Here is a 24,068-nt window from a genome sequence, read left to right on the forward strand (position 1 = left end):
CCATGCGCACCACGCTTAACCAGAAAACAAACAAATTAGCCATACAAATTTCACTTTACATTCCTCTCCAGATCAGTTTCTCTTAATCTGTAAATTGGTCATGGTGAGTTCTAGCTAGTTATTGTCTTATTGAGGGTCTTCTCTGACCTTATGTGGAAGTTACATGTTGTTCCACAGTTGCTAGCTAGTGTTAATTAGCTGTTCCTCTACCTTAATATGCGTGGTGCCTCATTAACACAACCAATTGGGTAATGAGAAATAGCTAGAGAAGTAGAGATTGGATAGCAACAGCCAACAGATTGGTCTCCAGCAGAATGAACACAACCGATTCACTACTAAATTATAATATGTTTCAGTAATAAGAGCTTGCCAAGTTCACAACTACAAGAGAAACTTTTCAAGCTAGCTGTTATATACTTGTATTAAACTGCACCCACTTGGCAACTTCTTGTATCCAAGGTGCAATTTACTCAAATGAGAACTACACATATAATGACATTAAATGGAATCCCATGAGTTAGGTTCACTAAATGAAAGGTTTGGATAGAGAGACATTATTGCTTTTAGATGTATAAATTCGAGAAATACAGGAAGCTAGAATGCACACAAATGGAGCTGACTACAAAAAAGGTGCTTACATAGCAACATGAACATTTGGTTTCTTCAACAGTTGCAAGAAAGACCTACTAATTGTAGTATTCTCCTTCTTAATTGTAGGCAGAACTCCTGCCATCTGGGTTTATAAAGAGAACCATGGACAGAAAATGGTATAGCGTGTGCAGACGTGCAGTGATATAAAGGCACTACATTTCTAGTGTCATCTGTGTGAAATGTCATGGTGTAATAAACGACTAGTTCGATTGAAGACGTATATAACTATATATATGGCATAATGAACAAAATCGAGTCCCATGAGAGCATAGTGTACTATATGATAGGGTGGGCTGAAAACACCATTGTTCTGCTAATTTTAGGCTTGAAGGTGACTGGGAATCTAGTTAATTGCAACTGCTGCAACATAAGCTACATCAGTCAACAGATTAGCATTGCAAGTAGGATGCAACTACATTGTGACCCTTTCTTTGCAGAAATAGATGATAAGGCACGTCGATATCAGGCTTTGCCGTTTGGGTAGATCGCTGCTCACCAAGATTCCATTTGGCTGCTCATTAATTATCTGAAATTTTGGTTGGCGTAGGCTCAGAGAGATCTAAGTGGGAGCTGGTTGTGATGTTCAGTATTGTCTACACTTACGAAGGTATTGCTCACCATGTCCACAAGGCTTCAGCTACGGGACTAGAGAAAGAAACAAACTAGCCCTACAAGTGAACTTTACACTCCTCTCTAGTCAAGTTTCACTGTCGTGTGATTCGAACATATGCTGATAGGTATACTTCTCTAATACTTCGAGAAATAACATATTGCAAACAAACTAACTAAATGAGGTTGTTAATTAACAAATGTTTACAACATGTTCTAGTCGACAAGCCTTTTCATGTTCATAGCCCAAAAGTTACTTGAAGAGCTGAAGGTACGTAGCACAAGGTCCATCCTAACGTACTTGCAGTTCCTTTATGCTAAGAAGGTATCTTGCGAAGGACTGAAAAATACTCAAATGATAACACTTTCTTCGTTTTGCCTATTCGCGGAATAAGCGAAACATCATATTTGCAAACGAAAAGTAATTTGTGAAAAAAACTTTTATATACTTTGTTAAATCAAAGTGTGTTTGATTGTTATTCTATGATGAATAATTGGCATATGAGATTATTGGTTTTGGTATTTAGAGATTATTGGCGAAGTGGGTTTAGAGATGATTGGATTTGCAGATGATAAACAGGGACTACTGGATAATTGGACCGTTTAGACCGGTCAAGGTTTGCCGGTCACACCAGAGGTATACGTGTGGTCAGACCAACCAGCCCGCGGTCTGACCATTCGACTATGTGTCGGTTTTAGTTTCGGGTTATTTCATTGGATATTTGTGGATAATTTGTGTTTATGACTTCTAGATGGATACTATGTGTACGTAATACTGTTGTTTGCTAACAATGAGTCAAGTTGGAGATAGCTTGTGCTCGAGATATGGTTTCTTGTTTGATTCATGTGTAGGTGATCTTGACGCCTCGAGATAGTATAGCGGATTGGGAGTCAACTTGGAGATAAGGAGACGTCCGGACGGTCAGATATTATGTGGGATACTTAGGCTAAAGATCAATGCACATGGTTAGTCCAGATTCCATATGGCATACGATGGAGGTATTGTGTGCGTATGGGATGCGGAGTCGAATTTGGAGGAAGTCCAAATTTGGAACGATTGGAGTTTGTAAAGTTAGTTTCTTGTACGGGAATGTTTCCTAGAGGATTAGAACTTCTTGTACAAGTTTGGCTCATGGCTTTACGCTAACTACCTCGGGTATATATAGAAAGGGAGAGTGTGGCCTCCTGGTATCGCTTTAGAGAGCATTGAGTTGAGAGAATAGTTAGGGTTTCGAGTTTAATCGAGATTTTCGTGAGGAGTGCTGTTGTTGCACTTTGTAAACACAGAGAGAAGTAATAAAGTTGTCATCTACTTTGAGAGTTCTTCGATTTGTGTTTGCTCGTGTTCGGCAGTCTAACCGTCGAGACACCACCGGTCAGATCGATGGCATCGGACCAGTTAGACCGGTGGAGTAACGGCGGTTAGACCGGTGGCGGCTACAGGTGACGACAAGTGATTTCGGCAGTCAGACCGGAGCGACTACTGCGGTTAGACCAACGGTTTCCAGGCGGTTAGACCGGTGCATCTACTCCGGTCAGACCGCGTATCATCGAATTGAGAGTAACTTTTAATTCCGCTAAAAGTTTTAGTTTTTGGGTACTCCAACCATTCACCCCTCTCTTGTTGGCTTAGTTCTTGTTGTTCGATCCTACATTTTCTTCTTTGGATTTTAATCGATCTAGAGTTTTGCCATGGCTAACAAGTTTACAAGTAGCCACGTGTTTTCGATGGCTTGGATTTTTCTTATTGGTGTGACAAGATGCAATCTTACATGATGGTTGAAGATTATGATGTTTGGCAAAAGGTTGCTCAGACTTATGTGATTCCTAATCAAATTAATAATGTTGCTTTGAAAACTGAATTTAACAAAAATTGCAAAGCTCGCAATATTTTATTGAGTGGGATTTCTCGTTCGGATTTTGATCCTGTTTCACATCTTCAAACCGCCAATGAGATTTGGAATGCTTTGAAAAACTTTCATCAAGGAACTACAAACATTAAATAACTTCATCGAGATCTTTTAAAAAAGGAGTACATTTAAAAAGATCCATTGATTCTGCTTATGACACTAATTATTCACAATCTAAGATTCCTCGCCACTTTTTGAATGGTCTTGATATGTCTGTTTGGGAGATGAAGGTTACATCTATTCAAGAGTCTGTTGATATGTCCACTTTGACTTTGGATTCACTTTATACAAAACTCAAAACACATGAGATGAATATTCTTTCTCACAAAGTTGATTCTAAGTCTAGTGCATGCTTTGGTTTCTCCCTCGACTTGTTTGGATATTGGTGCTTCATCGTCAAATTCTACCGCTCTTGCTTTAATTAATGACATGTCCGATGAGCAACTCGAACAATTCGAGGAGGAGGACTGGGCTTTGGCTGCTAACAAGATTTCTCAAGCTATGAACAATGTCAGGTACAGGAAAAGAGGAGGTCAAACTCGTTGCTTTAAATGTGGAGCACTTGATCACATTCGTTGAATATTTTGGATTTTCAGTGCAATATTTTGAATTTTTTATAATGGATTTTTGTACAATATCATGAAATTTCCTATAGCGTATATTTAAGCTTTGTGTGTACTTACTAAATTTTAATATTTAGTTAGGAGTTATCCCACCAATTCCTTTGATACAAACAAACATCCCATGGTGCAATCAATTGTTTTTTGCCACACCGCGCTAAGTGCAAGGGAATCTTGATTTTCTTTTTAAGTCATTGACATGTAGGGATTTAATTTATTGGAATATAATATTGCCACAACGGTTGCTGTAACCAAATATCTGTCAAGTTGATCAAACTAGCCTAATTTTAGATCAATGTAGCAAACTATGGTTAAGTGTGGCTGGCAATCAAACATCCCTGGAGTATTTATGGTACAAATTAGATGAGTGAAAAATAAAGTTATCATGGGATGGAGAGAATTTGTCTAGAAGAAGTAAAAAAAAAATAGACACAACTTGGCCGCTTGAGTGTTGAGATCATGGTTCTTGTCTTTCTGTGTGCCATATTGCCTTGTTGGCAGTGATTGCTTCTTGAAATCATTTCATTTGTAAAGTATGACACGCTAAGATTTTATGCGTTTACAGGAAAGAGATAAATTAACAGAAGTCAATGGAAATATTTGGTTGAATCAAGAAAATAAATAGACTCAACCACGGTTAGTGACCTGGCCATGCTATTGAGTACGGACTTGAACAATGACATAAGTAGTCGTGCAAGGTATTGACATAAACAATGATATAAGGAATCCAGCGGGCATGTGATGACCGCAGACTTTCAGTTACTGTTTATAGGTCATGTAGTCCCTCCGAAAAAAAAAAAAGAAAGAAAACACAACCTAAGTACCAAGATACTCCCTCTGTTTTATTTATATCTATCTAGATTCATTAACATCAATATGAATATAGGAAATGCTAGAATGACTTACATTGTGAAACGAAGGAAGTATCATACATTCTAGTACAACGAATATGGAATAGTATATATACTCCCTCCGTAAAAAAAAAGAAAACACAATCTAAGTACTGAGATGTGATACATTCTAGTACAACGAATACGGACATAGTGTATATGTCTAGATTTAGGTTGTTTTTTTTTAACGGAGGGAATACTCATCATATTATATGATTTTTTAGCTAAGGACGCAGTATTAAATTCATTGACATTGAGAGTGTGCTCCGGATGCCACTATATATAAATATATAAATAGACAGAGGGAGGGACAGGGAGAGAGAATGGGTATCTCAAATGCTCTGCAATGGTGGGAGGAGTGGCAGCTCCGGGTTCTTCTCTTGGGCAGCCTCGCTTTCCAGTACTTCCTTTTCATTACAGCCTCCCGGCATAAGTTTCCTATCCGATCCTACCTCAGATCCTTTATCTGGTTTGTATACCTCGGTAGCGATGCCCTAGCAATATATGCCCTTGCAACCCTATTTAACCGTCACAAGAAACAGGATGTTGGTCACACACACAACAACGATGTCTTAGAGATTCTTTGGGCTCCTATCCTACTGATTCACCTTGGTGGACAGGATAGCATAACTGCCTACAATATTGAAGACAATGAGCTGTGGATGCGACATGTTCTCACGGCACTGTCCCAGATCACCGTAGCCATCTATGTCTTTTGCAAATCATGGCCAGGAGGGGACAGGAGATTGTTGCAGTCGGCAATCTTGCTCTTCGTGCCTGGGATTCTCAAATGCTTGGAGAAGCCCTGGGCTCTCAATAGAGCTAGCATCAATAGCCTGGTGAGTTTTGACGAGAAAGTCCGTAGGACGATTAACAGGCAAGGCAAGCAGATTGATTCGATCGAAGATTTTGTGCGAAGTGCAAGGGGATTTTTTTGTGGAAATGATCATCTGGAGAAACCAAGTAGATCAGCGGACTTTACACCTGATGAGTTATTTGTAGACCTTGCATCTCCTTGTACTGATAATCGCGTAAGAAAACTAATGTCATTCTCAGCACTTTGTGGAGACGAAGCATATTATTTGTTACAGAACAACCTGTCCGACACCTTTGATCTACTCTATACAAAAGAAAAGATGTCCCTTAAAACTCCCCCTACCGAAGAACTTGAGACTGGCCTTCATCATTTTGTTGAATTATACAAACAGTTGAATTATACCCTATTTAGCTCTCTCAGTGAATTTTTTGGTACTGTAATACGTGAATTAGCAATGTTTCTACCATTTACGGCCATCGGCCTATTTCACCAGAGTAACAGAAAATCTTATAATGATAAAGATGTCAAGGTTACTTATGCATTGCTCTGCTGTACTGCTGTCATAGAGTTTTACAACCCTTTTGTAAAGGTATTCACAAGTGTGACACTAAACCAACGATCAAGCTCAGTTTCCAAGCTCAGTCAAAGGCCAAGGCAACGCTACCTTTACCAACATCAAGATGACATGGTTTCCCAATACAACCTATTAGGATACTTTGTTCGCAACAAAAAACATTCTACGATAATGAACTTTGTGGGATTCTTTGGGTGCAGAAACTATCTTGACCGACGTTGGCGAATGAAGTCCTGCTTTTCATCGCGCAGCATTACAAACGTAGTTCTTGGGCATGTGAAGCGTTGGTGGAAGGATCACATAACTGATGTTTTCACCTACAGGATGTTCAATGATATTAGGGGTCAATGGAGTCTCAAAGTTGAGGGTTGCTTTCAGGGATTAGGCTGGAGCTTAGAGGGAGCTTTCGATGAGAGTGTCCTTCTCTGGCATCTCGCCACGGATTTGTGCTTCTACCATATCAGTCCATCTCATGGCCGTGAACATGCCACAACAATGTGCATAGAGCGATCCTCTGGCCTCAATAATCGGTGCCCTACTTGGTGCGAAAAATCTATTCACCATAAAAATGCTGTTCAGTGCCGAGAAATGTCGAATTACATGACGTACCTACTGTTTGTCAATCCTGAGATGTTGATGCCAGGCACAAGGCGAAACCTATTCACAGACGCCTACAACGAACTGAAGGGTGTCGTCAAGGAAAAGAATCCACCACTGGATGAAAGAGAACTTGCAGAGAGAATAATCGCCGAGGTGCAGCAACAACTCGAGGAGATAACTGGGGAAGATAAGTCACCATCCAGTAAAAGAGGGCTCATTGAAGATGCTTGGTCCATTGCTGAAGAGCTCCTGAAGTTAGAAGATGACGAGAAGATGTGGAGAGTGATTGAAGGCGTATGGGTGGAGATGCTTTGCTTTTCTGCTGCCAGATGCCGAGGGTACTTGCATGCTAAGGGCCTCGGTACAGGCGTGGAGTTCCTGAGCTATGTTTGGCTACTCTTGCATTACATGGGGATGGAGACCTTGGCAGAGAAGCTGGCAAGAGGAGACCTCCAAAACAGAGGACACTCAGGTAATTTGCGGACATTCCATGTTAGAGAGTCCTCTGGTGAAGAGCAGGTTGCTGGACCATCGACTTCTTATGCTAACGGAGACAACGGTGATCAACATGTTGTTGCTCCATTCTCTGAGGATGGCTTTACCTTGGCTGGGGATGAAAATGTGTGACGTGATACTTACAAGATCACTTAGTTCCTGTTTGTTGCTCTTTTTTTTTTTGTTTTGCTCCTGCATGTGTGTTTCAGCTTTTCTTGCGATTTAATATTACCAGTGTCATGCAACTGATTTTTCATGTGAATGCTTACTAATTACACTACCACAATGTTAAGTCTTAATGCCAGTATGTTTTTCTTCTTAAAGTTGTATGAGCGTTTTTTAAGGGAGAGAAGCTTGTGCGCGCGCGCGCATATCTTCTAATAGTACTAGCCTACTAGGTGAATCTCCGCGCTTTGCTGCGGAAATTACTAAGTAAATTTTAATATTTTTTAATATTTGAGCTAAAACTAAAAATGATATTAGTTATTAACAAATAAAACTGGTTTGTCAAACTATATGTTAGGAGAGAAATAAATTTAGTAGTATGTATGTGATTGTAGATAAAATATGATATCCCACGCTTTGATTATATGGATGAATATATGTTAATTATTATAAAAATGATGGATGTATATATGTTAAAAATATTGTGAAAAAAAATATGAAGCAAGATGATTGGATGTTGATTTATAGAATTCAATGAATTATAGATGATGTTTCATGCTTACATAAGTTTTGTATGTAATTATTACTAATGGATGATGAGGTGGTATGTTTGCATGTAGAGCTATAGTATTAGTGGGTTATAACTTTATAGTAATAAATGATATGATTTATGATGAATCATTGATCTTAAAATGCTCTATTCTAAGGTGAGTCATAGCGTACATCTGAAAAAGAGTGTGGCCATGGTATGCAAATCAACGTGTGTTTGATTATTATTCTATGATAAACAATTGGCATATGAGATTATTGGTTTAGATATTTGGAGATTATTGGCGATGTGGTTTTAGAGATGATTGGATTTTACAAGTGATGAACAGGGACTGCTGGTTATTTGGACCGGTCAGACCGGGCAGGTGCTGCCGGTCAATCCGGAGCTATGTGAGCGGTCAGACTGGCTAGCCCACGGTCTGACCGGCCGACTCTGTGTCGGTTTAGGTTTCGGGTTGATTTGTTCGATATCCGTGGATAATTCGTGTTTATGACTTCGAGATGAATACTATGCGTATGTAATACTGTTGTTTGCTAACAATGAGACAAGTTAGTGAGAACTTATGCTCGGATATGGTTTCTTGGTTGATGCTTGTGTAGGTGGTCTTGATGTCTCGGGAGAGCGTTGCCGGTGATGGATCGGGAGTCAACTTGGGAGAAGATGACATCCGAACAATCTGGATATCATGCGGGATGCTTAGGCTAAAGATCAATGCAAGTGGTTGGTGAAGATTCCATATGGTATAAGATGGAGATATTGTGTGCATATGGGATGAGGAGTCGAATTTGGAGAGAGTCCAAGTTTAGTACAATTGGAGTTTGTAAAATTTGTTTCTTGTATGGGAAGGTTTCCTAGGGGATTAGGACTTCTTGTACAAGTTTACTTCGTAGCTTTAGGCTGTCTACTAGGGTATAAATAGAGAGGGAGGGTGTGGCCTCCTGGTATCGCTTTAGAGAGAGTTGAGCCAAGAGAAAAGTTAGCGTTTCGAGTTTAGTCAAAATTTTCGTGACGAGTGATGTTGTTGCCCTTTGTAAACACATAGAGAAGTAATAAAGTTTCAATCTACTTTGAGAGATCTTCTATTTGTGTTTTCTCGGGTTCAGCACTCCAAGCGGTGGGACACTAGTGGTTAGACCGACGGCATTGCAACGGTTAGACCGGCGGGGACACGGCGGTTAGACCGGTGGCGGTGACAGGTTTCGGCGGTTAGACCGGAGAAACTACCTCGGTCAGACCGGAGATTTCTAGACGATCAGATGGGTGCATATACTCTGGTTAGACCGCATGTCATCAAAATTGAGGGTAACTTTTAATTCCGTTAAAAATTTTGGTTTTTTAGTACTACAGCCGATCACCCTCCTGGTTGGGCTAGTTCTTGTTGTTCGATCTTACAAGTGGGTATTAGAGCCTTGTTTTCTTCTTTGGATTTTAACCGATCTAAAGTTTTAGCCATGGTTAACAAGTTTACAACTAAGCCACATGTTTTCGATGGATTGAAACTTTCTTATTGGTGTGACAAGATGTAATCTTACATGATGGCTGAAGATTATGATGTTTGGCAAAAGGTTGCTCAGCCTTATGTGATTCCTGATCAAATTAATACTGCTGCTTTGAAAACTGAATTTAACAACAATTGCAAAGCTCGCAATATTTTATTGAGTGGGATTTCTCGTTTGAGACATACCAAGTAATGTCATCGATCATCATGAGTTCATTAACTGAGAGGAACTTTTCAAGTTGCTGTATTAAACCGCACCCACATTCCAAGTTCTTTTATCAGTGTTTCAATTTACTCATAAGAGAATTACATTATGTGACATGTAATGACAGAAATGGAATTCCATGAGTTAGGAACACTAAAAGAAAGGTCCAACTGGAGACATTCTTACTATTATGGAGCTGAAGATATATGGAGCAAAGTGGGAGGCTAGAGCACATATATATGGAGCAGAAGACACAGGGTACATTTTTACATGTCAACGTTTGGCTTCGCCAATAACTGCAAGAAAGACCCGCCAATTGTAGGCCTGAGAGGAACGGGGAATCTAGTTTATTCTGCGCGCTTCCACCATATCGAACATTATCTACCTTAACCTCAACTTTTTTTTTTATTACAAAGTAGTATCGGATGCAACTAAAGAGTGACGATGAACTTATATTTGCCGAAGTATCCAAAATTGCAATGGTAAGCGAAACGGCCCCATCATTTCGCTTATTCTAATGAAAAGTAATTAATTTATGGATAAAATTTTTATATACGTGTTCTTAGCGATTTAAAAGAAAAAAACTGAAAAATAAACTTCGATAAAAAAACCTTAAAATCAACTTCAAATTTAATGTTGAAAAATCAAATTTTAGTTGAAAAGTATAAGCATAAGCGAAAATATGAGATTCTTAGTCGAGCATGAGCAGATCGCTGCTCACCAAGATTACATTTGGTGGGTGAGTGCAGGTACGTCCACACACTCTTATGTTGCAAACTCAAAACAAGATGAAGCAAGGTCCTCTTATATAGGATCAAACATAAGTAACCAAGTCTACTAGAAAAGGGTGAGTGGTAGATTACGCCAGCGAAAGTCAAATAATCGAATCTTGATAGATCAAAACACACCCCAACATTAAAAACCAATGGAATATACATTCGGTGGTCTATCCGACCTACTATGGTAGGTCTAACCAAAGCCTGGCCGGTTTGACCGCAGGTCCTCTCGCGATCTGACCGTCAGCCTAAAAACAGCACGATAGAGGTTCGGTAAAAACACGCTTTCTCTTAAACCAACCGTTGGATTGAGTTGCAAACTTTACAGAATAAACTAGACAAACCAAGGAACAACTCCACCACAGGGATTTGCAAATTACAAAACGGTTTAAGAGAAAACACCATCGATTAGGGCTGGACGAAAAGCTCGTGTCTCATTGACTCACTCAGCTCTTATCTAGCTTGGCTCATTTGGATTTATTAACAACCCAAGCCAGGGTTTTAGCTCGTTTGTTATAACGAGCCAGATCAAGCTGGCCCGTGAGCTGTTCGCGAGCCAAACGAGCCAAGCACAACAGCTCAAGTACCTAGTTGGCCAGCAGCAATATGAAGCGACCAAGCTGGCCCATCAAGAAAAAGCCCATGAAGGAAAGAAAAATACTAACCCTAGATGGAGAGACACGTACATGACCTGTCTCTCGCACTTTGAATTCCCGATCCCCTTTCTACTCTAGCATCGCTCGCTCTCCACTTCTCACGCACCGACGAGGTCGCGCCGTCGATTGCTCGTAGGCGGTAGTGGCACCCTCGCCTTGGTAGGCCCTCGCCTCAGTCGGCCCCGACCGCCGGCCCTCGCGGCATCACCTTTGTCGGCCCCGCTGCCGGCCCTTGCCTCTGTGGCTTCGTCGGCACCAGTGCATCTACACCATCGATGAAGAAGGAGCTAGGAAGGTGAACGAGTCAATGAGACCAGCCAAACCAACATTTGTACATCTCTTCCAAGATGATTATCTCTTGCATGTTTTATTGATGGCAAAATTTGCTAGGACATCCAAAGACTGTGCTCTTTGCTAGAGGACACTGAAAGAATACGTTTTTGTTAGATGACACTGGTAATTAGCTGCTGGACACCTACGGTATTATTTTATTATATCTAGAGAAATATTTATTAAAGACAAGTTTACCCATAGGCCCACTTGTCAATCACACATATCTAGCTTTCTCTGTTCATGTTCTTCTTCCTGCTGCTACCTTCTCTCTCATGCGTGTGCACAGCAGCGGCAATGGAGAGCATGTGCAGTTGCTGGCTGGGGCAGAGCATGCGGCAGCTGGTTGGAGGAGGTAGGCCTGGAGCTTGGCCACCCGTCAGCGGCGCCACGAGAGAGCCGCACAGCTAGGGTGTCGGTGCGGGAGACTGGGTTGCAAAGGGGAAATATAGCGCAGCTTCAATTTGACCAAGCAGTAAGTACGACGGGGTGTCTAGGAACTTTGGGAAGTCGATTTCCAACGATTGCAGGACAAAGCAATGTCGGGGTTGTGTGCCCATGATGAGCTTGACGGCAGCCCAATTGAGTTTGGACTGGCAAGGCATCTTCGTCTAATTTTTAAAATTGATTGGGTGCAGTGCCTCTATGGGTAGGGAAAAAATTTAGGATGTAATGGATTGCCGGAAATTGGCGTGATGGCGAATGATGGCAACGACATCGTGCTCGCCATCAACGAGCTCCTCGGCAGCTTCAGGTGCGTCGTCGCTGTCGGCGGTGAACCCGGCGATGCGCCGCCGCCCCGCCGTGGCCGAGCCGTCCCGGCTCGGCCCGGCCGCGTTGGCCACGCGCGTCACACCTCTCGGGTCGGGCCGGCCGCGTTGGCCGCGTGCGTTGCACCTCTGCTCGGCAGTAGCAAGCGCGAGGAAGAAGGGAAAAGAAAAGAAGAGAGATCTGGAGTATTTTGGTACTTACACAACTCTTTCTTTCTCCATTTAACTGAAAATAATAAAATAATGTGAGAAGTGTCCAACAGCTAGTTATCACTTTTTTACGGTGTCCACGAAAAGATTCACGATCTTTGGATGTCTCACAGCAAAGACCGTAATCTTTTGATGTCTTATAGCAATTTTTGTCTTTATTGATTCCTCATTTGCATTTTTAGATCTGGAATGCCCCTGATTTATGTTGCAGTACTGGTTTAATCCGGCCACTCAATTACATTTGCTTTGTAGTGATCGATCAGTGCAAGCTCGTGATGTATCATCATATTCATTTTCTTTTCCAATCTGTTTGTTTGTGAGCGTTTGCCCTCTTCCTCCTCCCCATCCCATGGCATATGCCGCTACTCTTTTCCTTCTTCTGTCTCACGAGCTAAACGAGCTAGCTCGAGCTGACACACGAGCCGAGCCGAGCCAACACTTTAGCTCGTTAGGATAACGAGCCGAGCCGACCCAGCTCGATATCCACCCCTATCCTTGATACACATCCATCTCAGATGGTCAGGTGGAGTGTCAGTATTATTTTCACACGCCATGTCGATTGGTGTGACGAAAAGTTTCAAATTTTAGAAATAAGTTTTGAAAGGGTTCATTTTTTTAAATTAAAAATAAGGTTAAAAATAAAAGAAAATCCTTTTCTAGCACTAAAACAATGTCAACCACATCAGGTGGTCAATGACTAATCTGAAGCACATAGTTATTGTGAAGCACATCAGTGTGGAGAAGCCCTCCCGTCGCCGACAGCAAGGTGTTGGACGCCACCGCCTCCAACGTCCTCCTCGGTGCACCCTTCGCCCACCGCAGAGCGCCCTCCCGTGATGCCGCCAGCCGCCTGAGCTCACCCCGCCTCGACCGCTGGCCACCCGAGTTCTCTCTGCCTCTGCCTCCACCGCCCGCCGCCTAAGCTTTGCCTCCGCTGTCGGCCACTCGAGTGAGCGAGAGGGAGAGAGAGAGAACAGGGATTAGGGAGAGGAGAGGGATGACAGCTGGGTCCACGAGTTCTTTTAATTTTATTTGCTGACTGGATTGCCACGTTAGCGCCACGTGTGCAAGTTTAAGTCGAAAACAACTCAAAACAGTACTTAGGAGGGTTATTTGTCCGGTTTGTATAGTTGGGGTGAGATGTCTGGTTTTATGTTTTAAGGGGGTAATTTAATCGACCGTGATAGTTCGGGAGGGGGTAATTAATTTGTACTTTTTCCTATTATAATACTCCCTCCGTCTCATAAAAATTACATTTCTAGCTAATTTAGGACAAAACAGTAGGATTGAAAAATGACCACAATGACCTTATTTAATGAACCCATTGCATGCACATATTTCATATATACAAATGATTAAAAGTAAGTTTAGAGAATTAACCCATATAATTAGCATACCTAAATTACAAGCTGAGAGAACTTAAGGAAACTTATCTAGATGAATCAATTTGTTGGGACAAAGCCTTAGAGCTAGAAATGCAATTTTTTTTGGGACGGAGGTAGTACAATGGAGGAGTGAGCAAGAGACAGAAAGAAGCAAAGCAGGTGTCATGTGTTAGCCATGTCAGCACCATATAGGGGTCAAGATATCTAGTTTTGTGGTGCATGATCACAGAGTAGATTATGGTCAAAGTGGACTTATTCCTTCATATAGTGGCCTAGGGTTGGATTTGGGCCGCTCTAAGAATAAATGGGCCTTGAGTGGGCCAAAGCCCATTACCTGTCAGTATTAATTTGCCCTAGCCGATGATGATGATGTCATGTCCCCTTCTCCTCGGCCGCGCCCTCGACTCCCCGTCTCGTTCGCCCGCCGCGCCGCGCCGCCTTCCCACTGCATCCCGCGCCGCGCCGCCAGCCGCCGGTGAGGTGACCACCCGTACCCACGCCCATCCTCTTGCTCACTCCTCCCTTGTAGATCTGGAAGCTTTTCTCTCTCGCCTAACCAGCCTCTAGTACCAATAGCAGCATCTTAGGAAGGAGGGGAGCCCGCGGCGGCGGCGGCGGCCAAGATGAGCGACGACGTGATATGGCACTGCATCCGGCACAACCACTGCAGCTTCATGGCCAAGTACGTATGCGAGCAGCAATCCTATCTTCTTTCTCTCGTCGCTGTGGTGTTCTTTGATTTCTGACGATAAATTGGTTTTGGTTTTGCGGCAGGATCACGACGGGGATATTCTGCCGGAACCCGTACAACGCCACCGGAATATGCAACCGGAGCTCCTGCCCTCTCGCCAACAGCCGCTACGCCACCATCCGGGACCATGACGGTGAGTACTACTACCCCGCACTTTCCTCCATTTTTCGGGGCGAAATATCTTTTTAGCTCAACCGTTTCGATGATGCACTGTGTCGCCCTTTGTGGCAATAGCTTTAGGAAGCATTGGGTTATGTTTACAGTTGCTATTGGAAACATTGGGTTACATTTACAGTTGTTATTGGGAGACGATTGGTCTTTATTCGAGGGAAATTATTTAGTCGTGACTGTGATCGTTATTATTAACTGCCATCAAGATGATATTGTGAGTCTATGGATGGGATAAACCCTCAGTTCAAACACAACCAATGACTGTTTTAAGATAATGCGGTCTACCATGGAAGCTTATTTCATTAGTTAATTTTAAAGTCAAGAACTCGGTACTGCAGAAAGTTACATTTTTACGAGTGAATCGCTGTATTATGTGGTGCTCTCTGGATGAAACATGAGGGCTTCAGAATCCTTTCGTCCAAGGATACAGATTGCAGTCTAAGCATACTTGTTAAGCACATTGTTTTGCTCCCGGTTCTTTCCCAACTTATGTATACCATCTTAATATTTTTTTTGTTACATTCTGTTTCATTTCTCTCTCTTTTTTCTGGCCTTGCAGGTATTTTCTACCTATACATGAAAACAGCTGAAAGAGCCCATCTTCCGAACAAATTATGGGAGAGGGTCAAACTACCCAGAAATTATGAGAAAGCAATGGAAGTCATCAATAAGCATCTTGTATGCACTTCGAGCTTTGTCATTCGATCTGGATGTGAACTTTTATTTTAAGTCTCATAGCTTGTCTTTCTTTCATTATGTAGGAATTTTGGCCCAAGTTACTTGTGCACAAAATTAAGCAGCGCCTGACAAAAATGACTCAGTATCGGATAAGAATGAGGAAGCTTCAACTGAAAGTGAGGTAGGCTCTTAGGTTTATTTCCATAGTGTTTTCATTATGGTCTTAAGCTGAACACGATAAAATTCTATTAGAGTGCTGAACTCATCAGGTTGAAAATCTTAAATCTGGGACAACTGTTCTGAGATACATGCCATGTGGGAAGATGGTTGCTGAAGTACTTACCTGTTTAGCATGTTTTGGTTGCAAAGGGCATTGTTCCTTTTTACTTGTTTGTTGTTTTACTTTTCTGTCTTCAAGATGTGACTTTGACCATTTATTTTTATACTTTTGCATTAAGTATAATAATAAAATTATATTATTATGAAAGTATTCCTAATTACAAATTTAATGATGTGATTTTCAGTAGTTCCAAATATATTAGCAGTAAAACTTTTGAAAGGTTGAAGATGCGGATTGTAGGGTGTCATTAAAAAAGAAACATAGTAGTATAAAGTAACAGATTTCTGTAGATTGAACTCTATTGATTTATAGGTTTGCTTTTAGATGGGGGTGGGGATCCGATTTTGGTTGATTGTCTTATAGGCATTCTATGTATTTCATACTGCCACAACCAGCGCTACTGTCAGTGCCAAATTGTGTACTAGGATTTAAGAATAAGAACTGGCTCAGTGTTTGGTTATATTCAATTACAGAATTTTGAAGTTGCACATTTTGTTGACTTGTTCTATGGTCTTAAGATTGTATTAGATGCACTGTGTTCACATTGTTGCAGAACTTTTTAAAACTAATGGAAAAAATAATAATGGTAGCAATATCTCACAAGTTTCTACTTTGGTGGTATAATTTAGTGTAATAGTTTCATTATAATCTGATTTGCTTGTTGATGTATACTCTTTTTGTGAACTTTCTGCTGTTCTCTCTGATGCAATGGAAAGATTAATCATATTCCTCTCCCCTTATCAGAGAGAAGGTGATGACAATGCCCAGGAAGGAGACTCAGCGCCATCTCAGAAGAATGGATAAAGCTGAAAAGGCCGCTCAGTTGGAAAAGGTTATTATTTCTGATGCTATCCACGCCCTTTGATGGTTTGCCTTATTGAACATGTACCTGTTGTCATGCAGAATATTGAAAGTGAATTGAAGGAACGGTTGAAGAAAGGTGTCTATGGTGACATCTATAACTATCCCTTCAAAGAATTTGACACTATTCTTGAAATGGAAAAAGATGATGTAGCTCCTACTGAGGAAGAGGAAGAAGTAAGCATTGTTACTGAGTGCAGACTTGCTCATCTCACCTTGCATGAACTATCCATTTATCATGGATTCACTTGTTAACACAGGAAGAGGTGGAGTATGTTGAAGGTGATGATGAAATGGATGACATGGAAGACATTGAAGATTTTGGAGGCCTTCCTGATGATGATGAAGATGATGATAATGATGGTAATTACTTCCCTTTGTTCCGATTCAACTTCAACATATTTCAGAGTACTGTGATGATGTGAAGGAAATTTTGATATGCCTTGGCAAGCTAATATGTTACATCTGTTGGATTTTTACCAGCCAAAATGGTTAATAGCCTGTCATTTCCAATTTGACCTTCACTAAGAAAAAGAATCTAAAATATGATTGCAGGTGAGACGGATGAAGATGATCTTTTGGATGAACCGGTAGCAAAGAAACCTAAAGGGCGAGGTTCTGATTTGAGATCAAATATAGGGAAAAAATCCAAGAAGCTTATCACTGAGGTAAAGAGCTAGCAACCACCACAATCTCAATACTGTTTCTTGAGGACATTATACATATTGTCTCCTGCGTTAGACCTGCCTCTACTATTGATAGTAGCATCAGCCCTTGAGATTTTGTTATTCCATTATGTTAAAACTAATTGGTAGTGATAAGTGGGCATACTACGTGCTTTATTTACACTCCTTTTTTTGTATGGAACAGGTGGAACGAGATGATGACATGGGTATCAGACGAAGGACGCGAATGTGAGTTGTGCGAGCACTGGCTTCAATTGCATATGCCACGGGGTGCTGTGCTGTCAGTTTTGGTTGTACCTGAGATTGGCTTAGACTTAGTTGCTGAGAAATCAAGATGAGTTGTGGCATAGAACATTATATTTATATGTTGGCAAACTATTAGGTTTAGCGTTCAAATTGCAAGATAAGTGTAACATTATTTTGCAGCAAGCACTTTACAGGAAGATGCTCACTCTGGCCTGAGGCAGTTGTTTAGGGTTGTTTGTATCAACTTATCCATCGACGGATAAGCCATCCAATTTGGCTCTTAGGCAAGCGGGTGTTTTGCGTTACACAGATCTTAACAGTTCCAACGTCACAAACAATCTGTTTGTAACCGCTACGTCCACCAAAAGCAGTAATTTTCTTAATGTTTTGCAGCAACATTTGATCAAACTCTCTGGTTTAAAATGATCATTGGATGGTTTCCACTGGAATTGGAATCTGATTATTATAGCTTGTTCCGTTCTAGCTGGGGCATATAGACTGAGGAATTGTTCACTTCCAACCGGTCATTTGCCTGCCTTTGAACACCCTGTTTGGTTCGTTTCCCTTCGAATTGGCAGGCGTAGGGAAGGATCATTGAAGTTGGTACAATCTTGATTATCATAGAATTGGGTGCTTAGACAATCAGCCTTCATCAAAGCTGGAGAATTTTTTCCTAATGACATTATGCATAGTGTCTACAAAATGGGACTTTCTTAATGATAAGTTTTTTGAGGTCGCTCCAAATTGTTTTTTTGGTGCTTTTGGCGTCATACAAAGAACAAATATTAGTACATGTATTCCAAATCCAAAGGATGTTGTCGATTGATCGTTAACAGCATAGTTTTCAAGAGCATGGATCATCCACTTACATAACAAAATAGTGGTGTTACCACTGATATTTACAAACAACATAGCTTTCAAAAGCATGTCAAAGGATTTCCCCAAATGTGGGGTGACTAGGTCATGGGTACTCTACTGTCGAAAATGTTTCCTGGGCTTCAGGGCAAGTAAAATTAAAAAGAGAAGGTAAATTCTACAGACCAGGAAAGGGTGCTGGTCAATGATTCGATAATGGCAAATTCTAAATTCCTTTTCCTTGAGTTTCACATGTATCATCTACTGATTCTAAACGAGCATGTACTGGCCTGATATCTGGGACCTCTTCAATACCTTCAGTGGGCTGAGGGGAAAAGAACTAGTTAGATTTCCTCCAGATCTCCAGAAGATGATAAAAGTATGGGCAGAAATTCACCTGCAGATATTCTAGGAGGCACCATAGTAGGTAGTTGATGATCATAACAAGACAAAACAGTTTGCCTGCCCAAGCTCCACATCTGAGGTATCTACACCATTGTAGAAAAATCAGATGGACTGCATCCCTATATATTTGATGCCCCAGTGCATAAAAATTGTAAACAAAAATAGGTTAATGTTTCAAAAGCAATATACTCACCGTGGAAGGCGTTCTAGCAAATCTGTTTGTGGTGACTGCATTGCACGATCATACACAATCTCTGTTCTTTTCGCCACATCGTCCCAACTATAAAGCTTTTTCATCTAGATACATATTAGAAACAACCAAATCAATATAAATGAACTTGCAAATCACTTTTCCACTAAAAACTAAAGAAAAAAAAAGGAAATGTAATGCACAGAGCCCATAGCTGAAACGGTAAACTGCAGATGCACAGCAAGTTCATGCAACATGCAAGAGTTGAGACTCACTCGAAGATGCATAACTTGGGGATCTATGCCAGGAAGCATATCGATAGCCTTCCTGACAGCTCGTACCATATCTTCAGGAGCTGGTTCTGCAAGTACTACCATATCATCTGGTAAAACCTGAAAAAGGAAAAAGTTATTTGACAGCAACTCCAAATTTCCTAATTAACTACAGTACAGGGTTTTCTACAAGAGAAATGTATAAACATATATGCACATACCTCTGGAACACCACCGACTCTAGTACTTACTGTCAACAATCCACAACTTGCTGCTTCCAAAATGGCTATACAAAAGGCCTCTGTAAGCGAACTAAAATGGCAAAGATTAAATTTCAGCGTAATTGTGGATCATCCATATAGTTGAACTTTTGCCATCGTTAAAATATCATATCATATTACTTGTTCATTTCTATGTTGGGGACATATCCGGTGAAAATGAGCTAAGTGTTGAAAACTCGTGAAAATCATACCTAAAAGTTTTGTAAATTCATGAAAAAAATACTAGAGATAGGTGTAGATATGAAATACATTCTCACCAAATCTCAAGTTCAAACTCAACTTCGTTTAGGAGTAACAAAAAAGACAAATTTCAGGTGAATAGTAACAGGACACTATTCACCTGAAATTTGTCTTTTTTGTTTCTCATAAACGAACTTGAGTTTGGAGTTAATATTTGGTGAGAATGTATTTTATATCTACACCTATCTCTAGTATTTTTTTCATAAATTTACGAAACTTTTAGGTATGATTTTCACGAGTTTTCAACACTTAGCTCATTTTCACCGGATATGTCCTCTTCTATGTTTGTAATGATATTAGGGTCTAGTTAACATTATGTATTATGAAAGATGATATTTAATTTAAAGGGATAGACAGAAAGCAGTCTTACGTGTATCAACAATCCCTGATGAAAAAAAGGAACTAAGGAAATAAAAAAGTTTCAACATAAAGCAATGAAAATATTAAATAGCTACCTGTTCAAAAAAATATGACCAGATATCAGAACAGATCGCACTTGAGCATGAGGCACAGCTCCTAACATCTCAACTCTATCCTGAAGGGAAAACTTCTCCCTCATTTCTTCAATTCGCACACGTTTTGGACCATCACCTCCAACAATAAAGCGAACCTGACAGTTCGTACAGTTGCTTACTTGATCAAATATGACCATTTACTAAATCCAAAACATTGTGAACATTAAAAAGGATGGGAAAGTTATGATGGAATATAAGGAGAGTTCAACTATTGTGTATGCATTTTGCTTTATGTTGATATGTCATATAACGAAATGATTCTACCATACCCATAGTTCACCCTTTTTATTTCATGCATGACTCCAAAGAGTGCTATGGTTGTGACTCACCTTAGGAAAAAGACGGCATACTTCTGGAATAACTTCCACAAGAAGGTCTGCACCCTTTCGATACACTAATCTACTTATCACAACAATAACAATTTCATCACAGCTCAAGCGATCTGGAGAGGGAGTAAACATTGCAGTATCAACTGCATTAGGAACCATGAAAACCTTCTCTGGAGATATCCCTGATCTCAAGACAGTATTCTCTTTGCTTGTGTGAGAGACACATATGGCCTGATCAATATCTGCAAGAGTAAACTGCAGCACCTTATTCATGTGAATGCTTCCAGCATCAGCAAAACCGTAAAGCGAGTGATCTGTGAAGACAACTTTGTACCCCATCGTCCTAGCATGCATCAGTGCTTCATGGCACAATGTTGAGAAAGCCTGATGTCCATGCACCACAGAGATCTTCTCACGAATAAGAATGGTCCTCACAATCGGAAATGTCAAGAATAATGTAGGCAATGTATTCTGCATCAGGAATGGCTTCCATGGAACATAATAAACCTTCAAGCCACCTGTAACATATCGTACTCCAGAACGATTCCCATATGCATGCGTCATGACAATCACCTGGGAATCAAACAAAAAAGTTGTCTAAACATTCGCAACAAAATCAGTAGCACTAATTTAGTCCGTTGTGTGGCTCTGCCTATCATTTAACGATTGGATAAGATATGTAACAAAAATCCTCTAACCATTATTGGCATCAACTCATTATAGCAGAAAGATATTAAATCCAATATTTAAACTACATATAACAAGTGAGCTGGGGCAGAATCAAAAGCATATCCATGAGTTGATCTAGACCCTAATATAGTCCCTAAAATTATGCATGAAAAGAACAAGGCAGTAAATAGACCATTCAGGAGATTAGGGACCTTATGGCCAAGCTTAAGGAGACACTGCGACAGATAATAGATGTGGCTTTCCACGCCGCCAAAGTTTGGAAAGAAGAAATCTGACACCATCAAAATCCTGTGCTTTCTCCCTCGCCCATCCATTTGTAGCTGTGTTTGAAATCTGAAAGAAAAAAGAGGAAAATCAATCGGTTTGCTACACAACATTCGACTGAAAAAAAATGGTGGCAAAATCTTAATAATCGCTAACCTCTCTATCTGATCCGAGATTCCTTCTCCAGTAACATTCTCCATCTCCAGCGAGTGTAGCGAACTTAGGCGGAGGAGGCGGCGGCTCCGGCGCTTACTAGTTAGGTTTCGTGGTGGGGATCCAGGGTTAGACGGAAGCGGCCGGGGCGGCGGAGGCCCCGCGGTGGGCGGTGGCGCGGGGAACGGAGATCGGGAGGGCGGAGGAGGGGGTAGTCGGTGGAGGCGGCGGGCAGCAGGAGCCGCCGGAGATGGAGCAGGAGGGCGGCGCGGTGGCACCGGACACCCGAGACGACGAAGATGACGGGGGAGGGAAGAACTGGAGGCGGAGAACGGCAGTGCTGGAGCCTCGGCGGCGGCGGCGGCGGCGGCGGAGTGGAAGCGCGTGCGGTGGGGGAAGAGGCGGCGGCGGCGGCGAGAGCTCGCGAGTCGAGCTGCGTGGTTCGTAGAGAGAGAGAGAGAGACGGACGAGACGAGTGGCGGCGGATGGATGTGGGACGTTGGATTCCAATCTGATGGTTAAAATTTTGTAAGATTTTGGAGTAGGGAAATCTTCCGGGTGATCGTAAAAATTTGAAATGTACTTAGTTCGTCTCAAAATATAAGTATTTTTAAATTTTGAAACGATTTTCGAGGTATACTTTAACTAACAATATATATAAAAGTGAGATGTTTTAAATAAAAAGAGTTGCATATTATGATAGTTTGTTCAATGATAAATCTAGTAGCATCAATTTTGGGATGGCATAAGGAGATTGAGTCTCACTCTTTTTTGAAATAGAATTACGGAATCTAGTTTGTTCAATGATAAATCTAGTAACATCAATTTTATCAATTTTATATGATTGATTTTTTTATGTTTTCACTAGTAATAGTCAAAGTTAAAAAAAATGTTTGATTTAGCACTATTCTAAAAATCCTTATATTATGGGACGGAGATAGTATCATAATGTATAAGTCGCAAGATAAAGATAGACCTATAAGTTAAACATGTCAGAATATAATAATATATTTGCTATCTTTAACCAAGTGTTTTTTACTTTTACTTAAGCCGATCAGACAATTTTTAGTTGAGTCGAACAAAAGTTATGTTCACACTCACTTCCTCGCTGAAGTGATATTTCTTCTCGACGAAGACAAACTAGAGCGCAATCCTCCATGCCCATTACTGCTACTTCCTCCTTTTCATATTATAAGACTTTCTACTATTACCCACATTCATATAGATATTAATGAATCTAGACATATAACATCTATATAAATATGGGCAATGCTAGAAAGTCTTATAACCTGAAACGGAGGTAGTATTCTCCAACACACCTTTAGGTGGTGTTTGTAAGTGTTTCACGCAAAAAAGGTGGTAATAACGTGTAATTAATTGAGTTTTAATTATTACAAACTTGAAAAATGGATATATATATATATATATATATATATATATCATATTTTAGAATAATTTTCATATAGAAAGTTTTCATACGAAACACACCGTTTAGCAGTTTAAAAAGCGTGCCACTTTTATCTAAAAGTTTACCTAGTTTTTGTTGGAGAAAAGAACTGCTCTCTTGTTATAAGTCATATAAGACTAGAGCATGTTGCTAGGTAGCATTCACGATGGTGAAGAGTAATCACACAACTAAGGCTAAATAACAAGGGTGATGTAACGACCTTTGGTAATGCAACGACCTATGTTCATGTTCGTGTTGACGATGATGTATTCCATGAAGACCACAACACAATTGCAAAACCACCATAATGGAAATGATTTGACCAGCACAATCACAATAATGTGGTATGTAGTGACGACATCGATGCTCATCACCAATTGCTTTTGAGATATTTTACGTTTTTTTAAGTCGCACGATATTTTTTTATATCACATTTGGTGGAACATATCTTCACTATATTTGTATCTTACTGTTTCCAGTATGTTTCACCTTTGTTGCGTGGTGCTCTTAGGGCAGTAGCAGTGCAAACTATGCATCGCGTGTCTCTAGCTGGTATGTGCAATGAAATCAAACCAAAAGCATCCGTATGCCATGCACTTCACAGTGCATGTGACCTCCTCTGCATAGTCTGACGCACGATGTGATGGAAACATGATGCCAGGGCAGGACCTCTACAATACGGATGGCCAAGTTATTTCTGCCTAGCGCATCCTCGTTTCTTCGCCGCACGTCCTTGAGCGCGAGCGAGGAACTCGTCCCCCATCGAAGGCCCGAGCGGCTCAGTTGGGACGCACATGGTGCCGACGTGTCAATGAATCTTCCCGCTAGCGCAACGAAGCAACGCTCCACGTAGGAGCACAGCCTCAGTGAACATTTGACCTTTCAATAAATCGGCTTAGATTGGACATCAGACCATAGTCATGTCGACGATAAATAAAAAAAATAATGGGGTATGACCGTATGGGGTTCAGCTGAACCCCAGT

General features: G+C 40.9%; 3 protein-coding genes across 8 annotated transcripts; 2 read left to right on the forward strand and 1 right to left on the reverse strand.

Annotated features, from left to right (window-relative positions):
• Positions 1 to 5,003: 5,003 nt before the first annotated feature.
• Positions 5,004 to 7,298, forward strand: LOC107277886 (uncharacterized). Its single transcript, XM_066312654.1, has 3 exons — positions 5,004 to 5,711; positions 6,450 to 6,538; positions 6,611 to 7,298. The coding sequence occupies exons 1-3, from the start codon at positions 5,004 to 5,006 to the stop codon at positions 7,296 to 7,298; spliced, it is 1,485 nt and encodes a 494-aa protein (XP_066168751.1).
• Positions 7,299 to 14,082: 6,784 nt separating this feature from the next.
• Positions 14,083 to 17,852, forward strand: LOC4342894 (uncharacterized). 6 transcript variants are annotated; one of them, XM_066312442.1, is made up of 10 exons: positions 14,083 to 14,191; positions 14,279 to 14,393; positions 14,486 to 14,595; positions 15,193 to 15,311; positions 15,395 to 15,492; positions 16,396 to 16,483; positions 16,555 to 16,689; positions 16,773 to 16,875; positions 17,068 to 17,180; positions 17,383 to 17,852. In XM_066312442.1, the coding sequence occupies exons 2-10, from the start codon at positions 14,335 to 14,337 to the stop codon at positions 17,428 to 17,430; spliced, it is 873 nt and encodes a 290-aa protein (XP_066168539.1). In that variant the 5' UTR covers positions 14,083 to 14,191; positions 14,279 to 14,334; the 3' UTR covers positions 17,431 to 17,852. The 6 variants fall into 6 exon arrangements, with proteins under 6 accessions (XP_066168539.1, XP_015645002.1, XP_015645001.1 ...); XM_015789516.3 differs by having other exon boundaries at positions 14,288 to 14,393; XM_015789515.3 differs by having other exon boundaries at positions 14,291 to 14,393.
• A 387-nt stretch (positions 17,853 to 18,239) lies between these two features.
• LOC9268920 (phosphatidylinositol N-acetylglucosaminyltransferase subunit A) lies at positions 18,240 to 22,136 on the reverse strand. Its single transcript, XM_015789663.3, has 9 exons — positions 21,642 to 22,136; positions 21,413 to 21,554; positions 20,532 to 21,104; positions 20,143 to 20,297; positions 19,388 to 19,478; positions 19,170 to 19,286; positions 18,898 to 19,001; positions 18,697 to 18,787; positions 18,240 to 18,624 (listed from the first exon to the last, which is right to left on the reverse strand). Exons 1-9 carry the CDS (start codon positions 21,683 to 21,685, stop codon positions 18,526 to 18,528), a joined length of 1,416 nt encoding a protein of 471 aa, XP_015645149.1. The 5' UTR covers positions 21,686 to 22,136; the 3' UTR covers positions 18,240 to 18,525.
• Positions 22,137 to 24,068: the final 1,932 nt, after the last annotated feature.

This window comes from Oryza sativa, chromosome 7 (assembly GCF_034140825.1).
Source record: "Oryza sativa Japonica Group chromosome 7, ASM3414082v1".
Classification (NCBI taxonomy): domain Eukaryota; kingdom Viridiplantae; phylum Streptophyta; class Magnoliopsida; order Poales; family Poaceae; genus Oryza; species Oryza sativa.